Here is a 9,315-nt window from a genome sequence, read left to right as displayed (position 1 = left end):
GTTTCCACGAGAGTGTGTGGGGCCAGCCACTCCATGACACTGCCTTTTTCTAGTAGTCTGTATCACCTTTACTGTCATCCAGGGTTCTGGCTCTCGATAGATGCAGTACACATGTGTCTTCTATCTGTCTTCCCCACTAGACTCAAGTCTCACAAGGGCAAAGAATTTGTTCCATTTGAATCCTCACCTTCTAGTATAGAGCTAAGCTGAGTAGCCATACTCAACAAATATTTATTGCATTAAGGAGTAAAGAAGCATTAAGATGTACAAGATCATGAATTGCCTCCAGCTTAGAAACCATACATTCAACCCCAGGACTCACATCAGGATTACTGGGAGAGCTATTTTTGCAACCAAGCAATACTCTCTGACAAAGTACCAATATTCCCAGGAGTGAGATATTCTATCAAGGATAACAGCATGTCATTTCATTTGAGTCCGTGACTAATGGTGTGTTGGGAATGTTTGGCTTATGGAATTTTTAAAGGAGAGCTTGTCAAAGTTCAGGTTGTGACCCACTGTTGGACCATGAAACCAATTTAGTGGGTGCTGACCGGCTTGATTTCGATGCAATAGAATAGAAAACAAGAGAAGAGAAAAGCGCAGAGTGGTGGCATCCTGCATAGTGAGGGGAAGCACTGTTTCACAAAGCTTTTGTTTTCAGACTGTGTCTACAGATAGGCACGCGCATGTGCACGTGTTCCAGATCACAATACAAAACGAGCTTCTTAACTGTGGGTCATGGTCAAAATTCTAGATGCTGAGGAGACAGCAGTTTTCTCAGACTATAATCTGTGCATGAGACTGAGGCCTGCCAGAAATGACAAGGCAGCTTCTTGAACTATTTTATTAGAACCATATTTAAGTCAAACATCAAGGGCAAGAGAAGAACACTCATGGTGACACTTCTGCAGCTGAGTTAGTGGGAAATTCATATAAGGACCAACACAAAACAACTTTGAACACTAAGCAGACCAGATATGGGACCCCTTCTTAGGGGCTGTGCCAGCAGCTGTCATATTTTGAAAAATAAAGGTATTGAACTAAAGTTACAGTTGTTCTCCTCCAAGATTCCCTTGGGGATTATATGATGGGGGGAATAACTTGAAGGACAGTATAATACTACATATTTTGTTAATATAATATGAATTATACCATAAAATTCTGTATCTATACCTGGGTACAATATTTGTTACTATACACACTATATTATAAAATACATGTACATATATAAGTATACTCGATATGCATATGTGTAATACAGATGTTGTACACATACACTGCATAAACTATGACAATGTGATATGCACTTTCAACATCTACAGCGAATGAAGGACTTTTGGTACAGTGTATACAATAGAAGTTCGACATACATTTGTTTAATCAACTGAAAAAGCAAAATCTTTTATAGTTTGGTTAATGTTTTGGTTTTTATGTGTCAAAATGTTTATTAAATTCTTAGTTCATTTGAGTTTATTTATGTAGACACCAGCTTATCAATACAAAAGATACTATACTGAATTCTTAGTTACGTGTACAATGACTATGTAAAATTCATTTGATACATGCTCACCACAGGTTTACAATCTAGGATGGTGGCACATCTACGAATTAACAGAAACAGAACAATTGTTACTGGGGCCTTTTCAAAGTAAAGTTTATGTATTATGAGCAAGAAAGGCAATGAGTGGGAAAAGAGTTAGGCTGGTTCCCAGACTATGAGAGTCATCCGATCAGCGGACACACAGTAAGGGTTAGCTACATCTCCCAGGGATGTCACAAATAGGAATATTAAGCATTTCACATGAGTCCTATTGTGATACATCTTTTCCAGATAACTGAAACTGTAAGTTTTATCATTTTATCATACAGTCTGATAGATACAGTCAGGGGAGACCTCAAGGCAGAGGGTACAAGGGTTGTAGGAATTATACGAGTGGGGGAAAGAAGAATTGTCATGGTGGCTGTATGCCTGCTTATACATTTTAAAAAGTCAACAAAACAAAACAAAACAAAAATCCAAACACCTCTTGAAAGGAAAAAAAAAAGTTTTCTAATGCATATTCTACTTTATAAATCACAAAAAATAGGGGGTAAAATAATGGCTAATAGGGATTTTATTCCTAGAAATGCTATCATGCATAAATTTCTAATAGTTTCATTAGAGAAAGTGCAGTGTAATAATTAACTAGTAATTCAATCTCCCAAATCTTTAATAAACAAAATGTCCTGTGTTAGAGCAGTATGTTGTGCCTTTACTACCTACAAATGAACTTTTCTTAATTAAGTAGAAAGCTCTACAGTCAATATTCAAGATGCATGTAATTAACTCTAGTCATGGCTGTTTCCTTTCATTAAGTTTTCGGAAGCGTTGCACAATATTGCTTAAAATGTTACACTAGAGCTAATGTAACCACACTCTTCCTCTCATAAAGCAAAAGCTGTGGCATGTAGGTTGAACCCATATAGTGCATGATGTCCTGTTTTTTAGTTCACAAAAAAGAAAAACAGTTACAAAAATATTGGGTAAGACTAAGCCAAAAGAAAAGAAAACACTGCTTTAAGCCAATTGCAATGTTTAAAACAAAAAAAGGGTATTTACATTAACATTTAGAAGAAATCAAGCATAAACTCTACCTCTGCTATATTATCAAATGTGATTACAGTATTTTCTAATATATGGTAGCTGCTTTCATAGATCAGAAATTTAACAGCAAAGTCATATCAACTCTTTTAGTGAAAGTTGAGTGCACAGAAAAATTCCATTACATCATGCTGTTTGTTCCACAGACTCACAAACAAAAAGGACCAAATCTTACCCAGAAATTTTACAATCCTGAACCTGGGACCTAAAAGGCATTACTCCTACCTGTAAACAGTATCATTATCAGTAAATTCCTGTAGGTAGATGCCACCCCACACCCTCAACCACTGAAACCTTTAGGAGAATCCTCCCATATTCGACATTAACAACCAAGTGGCCACTCCACACACATTTTACGTACCTAGCCCTTTTATGAAGCTGATCACACAGGATCGTCTCCAACAAGCTGTTGTAATCTCCATGAGCCTGAACAAAACCCAAACTAACAGTCTGGAACGGCTACGCAGACTATGTTCCAAAGCAAAAAAACATAATGACGGGCTCCATGGCTCTGGGGCTCAGAGCCACCATAAGTGGCTCAGCCACAAGGTAGGGCTCTTTTATTTTTGGCCCAAGGTGTATTTTTAGTCAGGTGCTAAAGACCTACAGTAGAAGACAAACTAAAACAGGCCTTCCGTCCAGTCCAGGGCAGACTGTTCATACCAATGGGACAATTTTTAGCCGCACACAGTAAGACAGTGACCTACAACCCGCTGAGTGCCCGTATGTCTATATTTATCCACGAGAACATACTATGCTGACAGATTAGTAAAGCTGTTCAAAGCACTCCAGGAACATGAGCCTGACCCACACAGTTCGTCATAAACAGTCCACGCATACCAAGTACATGCTCTACCCACAGATCTAACTGGCCGGGGCTGTATTCTTGTGACTGCAGAAATGTAAGAGCAAAGATAACACCAGGCGGGTGATAAACCGTTGCTTTGGGAACCAGGGGCTCTTGGCCACAAGTACAAACAGCTTTAAACAGCTTATATTCTTACAGACAAAACCAACCACAGACAATCCCTTCTGAAGCCAAGAGTCAGTGAGAAACCATACACCCTTACGGAAAACGAAACACTGCGAACATCTGTTGATATAACTTGTAAAGAAAAGTGATTGGATTCAAATCTATAGTTAGGTTATTTTTAAAGACACAGCCTGAACTGACGTGTTAGAAGTTTAGTTTATAAAACTCAGAAGGAGCCAATATTGGTGAATGTTAAATGTTTCACCTTCCAAAGAAAATAAGTTTAGACTGAAGAGAAGATAGAGAAGAAAAACACGAATGTTACTTCAGAGCAAAATACAAGTGTAATTGATGGAGCTTTTAATGGGCATTATTTCTGACAGAATTCCTTGCATGTGGGTCAATGAAAATCTATTTCTTCACTAACAGAGCTGTGGAGAACACGAAACCCAAGTAATTTTCTTTTCTTGATTTGCTCAAGGTAATTGAAGGTTTTCTTTAGCAATATATGTTGAAATTACAAAACAGTAAGGAAGGAGAATTGACTGATGAACTAAAACATTTCACAGGAAAGAAAAAAATTGTCTACATTACCAAAATGAACACTTACAGTGATTCCAGCAAGCTAAAGCCCCACAAAGATGCCCCATGGTACCCCACATCATATACATTCAGGGCTTGGGACTACTTTTTAAAGAGCTGAGGCGAATATGTGACATTTGGTTTATATTTTAATAAAATGGGTCAAAACAATGATAAGAAAGTGTGTGCCTATGGAGGTATCTGTGTTTTGGAAGAATAAGGGTTCAGTCTTCTTTCCATATCTAACTTGGAGTCAACCCAACTGAAAATGTGTACTTTGTCAGCCTCAAGTCTCTAGTGCTATTATTAGACAAACCTCTCAAATGATGTGACTGTCATTCAATTAAAAGAACATTACTTAAAACAGCCTTATAGGAATATGAAAATACATAGTTTATTATTTTATTTTTTAACTCTTTTAATAGATACCAATTAAAAACAGATACCAAATAGATACCAAACAAAACATAAGGAAAGTACAAGGAAAAAAATGTAGAAAACAAAACTAACATTTATGGGGGAACTAAACTGGATTCAGATACTGTTAGGCGCTTTCCAGATATTATTGCATTAAGTCCTCATGATAACCTTATAAGGTAGGCATTGCCATGTCCATTTTAGGGTCAATGAAAAAGAAAAAAAAAAGATTGTCCAAAGTCATTCAAATACAGGTTTATTAGACTTCAATGTCATCACATTTACTAATTTTTATTCTCAAACTTTCTTTAATATGAATTGGGACTTCTAAATGGTAGTCTTAAGGTATCTGACTTTGTAACATTGAAGAGTTACCCCCAAATAGTCTACGTTTCCCCGCCAGACATCTCAGAAATCCAAAACCTAGGTAAATTCCACAAAGTGCAGTCTCCTTTGATGCCCTCAACGTCACATGATCCATCCCATTTAGAGCCTAAATTCTCCTATATCAGACATAATTCTAATAATTTTATCCACCTTCTTTGGCCCCCAAAATATGTTAGATTAAGAGCAAAAAATCATGGATGGGTGAAGGTTCCTAAAGTCAGGAAAACTGACAATAAGGGACAGCTGCCAGCTGATGGCTGACACTGATAGAAAACAAAAACAAAAACAAAGAGAAATAAAACTTTTCAAAGGAAAGCAGCCTACAGATATTTTGTACAGAAGGAGACAGCACTTCACATTTACAGAGCCCTGAAGGAATCCCTGTATTGTATAACATTTAATACATTTAGCGATGATCTGAATTCATTTCAACATGGTAAAATTTTGATAGCACTCTATACCAGAGATACATATGCAGAACAGTAAAATATCATTTAGAAAGAACTCTATTTTGGCCATCCAAAGTGGCACAGCATGCTCCATGATGCTGAGGCCCTTAGGAGAGGGTCCCAGGTTAATATCCTGAGGTTTCAAGCGTGCCAGACATGTGTATGCACCCCTGCTTGTGATCCAGGCTCTCTGAGCGTGGGGGTAGGAGTTCAGCATGAAGACCCTGTTAGGGGTATCTGTCTCTCTCTCTCTCATGGAAGAAATAAATAAATGCATTTAAAAAAGAAAGAATTCTATTAAAAATTGTTACATTTAAATATTTTGATATTTCAAGGGATAATTTTCATGATCTGGAGAAATTGACTGCTAGAAAACTTGTTCCCTAATGATTCTAAATAAGCATCCTGTATTTTAAATCTTATTAATAGAATATAAAATTATTAAATAAACTGAATTGATGGCATGTTTAATTGCTACTTCTATAATAGCTCTCAAATGTTAATTGCATGAAAGATTTTAAACCAGATGCTTTTTTGTTTTTTAAAGAAAAATAAACAGTTAACCTAGTGTTCATAAAAGTTTCCTTTCTGCCCTGGGTAGTGTGGTAGTATGACTGCTAATATTATTAAGCGTAAATGAAAATCAAACTAATGCTACTTTCAAGGGCTAAGAACTTGCAAGGAAGTTCCTGAATGTGTTTAGTTTACGTTACTGCTTTCCAGAAGGACCAGTCTTAGGCTACTGGCCAAATGATAGCTACTATCAGTATGAAGGTTAATAGATCATATAACTACTCACATTAAATGCAGCCTACTGGATTCTACCCACTTACTTTAATGCACAGTCTATCCCATCTATTATAGGAAATAAGAAATATCCTTTAGATAACAACTTGTGAAATTTTTTTCCAGCTTGAAGGAAAAGTCAATATTTAAAATGATCACATTATAATACAACTTATGAGGGATTTTCAAAAAGTCCATGGAAAAATATATTACATAACAATTATGCACCAACATAAATTCATACTTTTTTTTTGAGAGAGTTTTTTTTGTTGTTGTTATAGGGAGTGTGCACTCACCAGAGATACAGAAAGAGAAAAACTGAGAAATCATCCCCCAGGGGAATGGATTTTGAGCACGCATGCACACATACCTGGTGTGAGTTTCAAACCACCAGATTCGGGACTTGAATCATGACTGGCTATGTAGGAGATCCAGTGCCTTAACCACTATATCACCTGCTAAACTCATATACTTTAATTCCATTTTTCCATAAACTTTAAGGAGTCTCTTCATAAATCATCCCAAACCATAAAGTGTGAAGAAATAGAAAATGATGATGATTCTTCTTTTTTTCATCATTGGTGTTATAAACTCAACTTTTCTCTAAACTGGTTTTTAGAAGTTTACTATCCCAAAAGTTCAAAAATTAAAAAAAAAAAAATTTAGAAATTTAACTTCCATCGTAATGGGATAACAGGGTGGGAACTTAATGTAGCTATAGTGTTAAAAAGTGGGACCTTTGGGCAGAGATTAGGATTAGGGTGGAGCCCCCAAAACTAGATACTTGTGGATTATAAGGAGATAGGGACACTGACACACCCACTCTGCTCACACAAGCTCTTGCCTACACATCCTTGGGACTCGGCAGAGAGCTACCGTACTACCCTCGCCAGATGCAGCTCGTTCACCTTGGATCTCTAAAACATACCTAAATAAACTTTCACTTTAAAAAAAAAATGCAGCCTCATAATAGGCTAAAACAAAAGCATCTGTGACATACTTAATCAAATTTTCAATAAGAAAATAGTTACATTTTATTTGTGTAATTATATACGTGCTAATCTTCCTAGAAATTCAGCAAATACAAGTATTACAATACTATCACAAAAATAAGAGAATTAGCAATAGAAGCCAATCTCAAAAGGATTTCATTGTTTCACTATTTTTCCACGATGTAACATAGTACAGAATGTATTCATTCATTTGTCTGAAATCTTTCATGGACAAGGGACCTCTGAAGTAGTCTTAAGGTAGGAACCAAATTGAGCACAACATAAGCAAACATCACTTAGAGCTCTGCCTCTTCCCTGTGGAAACCGTAACAAGGGCAGAGAACCCATAAAAGACAGTATATATCACTGTGCTGGGAAGTACTATCACAGACGTCTAGCTATAGGTATAGCATTTGCTAAGCGGGTCATTTCTTAAAGACATATGTAGCAAAAAAATGCAACCTGAGCAGTTTAGCAGAAGGGCCTCCAGGTAAATACTGGTTTGTTTTGGCACAGGGCACCTCTGGAACCAAGCCACAGACAAAGCAGTGTTCTACCAACCAGGAGAGCAGTGCTTGTCACACACAGACTGAACCTCACTTTATTTATTTACTTTTTGTGCTATATGCGCTTTATTTGCCTTTTTCTGTGGGGACTATATAATGTCTTCATTAAACATATTACAGTCTCTACATCTATTATATTTATACAAATGTAATTAAGGTTGCATAATATGTATCATTTATAAGATGCTTCTATATGGCCAGCACTATACTGAGCCTTTTAAAATACATGATTCCATTTAATCACAATAAAGTAGACATCATTAACTTCCAAAGATCCATTCTTTGGTAAGTTGGCAGGTAAGTTACACTCAGTGCTCAAGAGGAAAATCAGAAGGGATTCTATGTTAATGTAACATGCAATAATTTCAATGGACTGTAAATACTTTAAACACGTTTTCTCCAAAAGATTTTCTAATGATTTCCATCAAGCACCTAACAGACATCACCAATTCTCTAACTGGATGTAATTCTAACTTGATGTTTCCCTTGCATGGCACCCCAGCACCTCCAGGCCTTTTAATTACACCATCTTGGAGAACTACTGCACATATCTTGTTTCTTGAGTTTAATTCATTTAGTTTTTGGAGAAGGAGTCTGACAAAAGCCCAAAGTTTATCCATACTGGGGGAAACTACAAAAAGTACAGATTCCAGGGCCTCAGAGAGACCTGTAGAATCTGAATCTCTGGTGAGTGCAGAATCTGTCTTTTACAAATCGCTATGAATCTCGAAAGTAACAAAAAGGGAGGATTTTGAATATTTCCAACAACAATGACCATGAGTTGAGACGATATTACATTTCCCAAATTATGTACAATTATTATTTGTTAATAAAAAAAAGGATACATAAGTGATTATAATTTGTAGTTAAGTTTGGAAGCTAATGATGGCTCTTGGGAATATTTAATAATAAATGATAGTTGAGTACTCAGTAAACTGTCTCCCTAGTCTAGGGAGTGCACAAGTGGAACTCATAAGTTCCATTTTTCCAAACAGGTGTCAGACAATCCATGTACTTTATATAGAGGCTAATGAAAGTTCTTACTTCAAGTCTAACTCCTACTTATACAAAAGTCAAGCGAGGTTTTTTTTTTTTTTTTTTTTTGGCCTAGATTTTACTTTTTTTGGTTTCATTTAATATTTAATTTTACTTATTGTTATTTTAAAATTTACTATAGGGCACAAGCACTCACCAGAGAGCGAGAGAGAGACAGAGATTGAGAGGGAAAGTGAGAAAGAAAGCTGCTAAGTCTAGGACTCGAACTGCAGTTGGCGAGGTAGGAGTCCAGCGCCTTAACTACCATGTCACCTGCTGGCCCCTTTGCCTACTTTTTAATCCCTCAGCAAATTAGATGCAGAAAATCAAAAGGCAAGATGTAAAGATGACCATTTGATAAAATGCGTACATTTTAAAAAGGACTTCCACGATGACAATGACAGAGGCAGACAGTGCCATTTAGTTTACAGTATGACTCCGGGAAACTCTTTAGTGTCCTCAAAAAGCTGTCCCCCAAAACAGA

At 36.5% G+C, this 9,315-nt stretch overlaps 1 protein-coding gene across 7 annotated transcripts in view; it reads right to left on the bottom strand.

Annotated features, from left to right (window-relative positions):
* The window catches only part of FRY (FRY microtubule binding protein), a 505,649-nt gene that overhangs the window by 268,370 nt on the left and 227,964 nt on the right, over positions 1–9,315 (bottom strand). The window contains exon 1 of one of the 7 annotated variants that reach the window (XM_027775684.1): positions 3,006–3,177. The exons of the other annotated variants lie outside the window; for them this stretch is intronic. Within the exon in view, the coding sequence (XP_027631485.1) occupies positions 3,006–3,066 (61 nt within the window). The 5' untranslated portion in view covers positions 3,067–3,177. Of the gene's footprint in view, positions 1–3,005; positions 3,178–9,315 lie in introns of those variants that run through there. 7 annotated transcript variants of the gene reach the window in all.

This window comes from Tupaia chinensis, unplaced genomic scaffold (genome assembly GCF_000334495.1).
Source record: "Tupaia chinensis unplaced genomic scaffold, TupChi_1.0 Scaffold000597_1, whole genome shotgun sequence".
NCBI classification, from domain to species: domain Eukaryota; kingdom Metazoa; phylum Chordata; class Mammalia; order Scandentia; family Tupaiidae; genus Tupaia; species Tupaia belangeri.
Note: the sequence above shows the minus strand (reverse complement) of the source record. Positions and strands in the feature narration are given on the sequence as shown.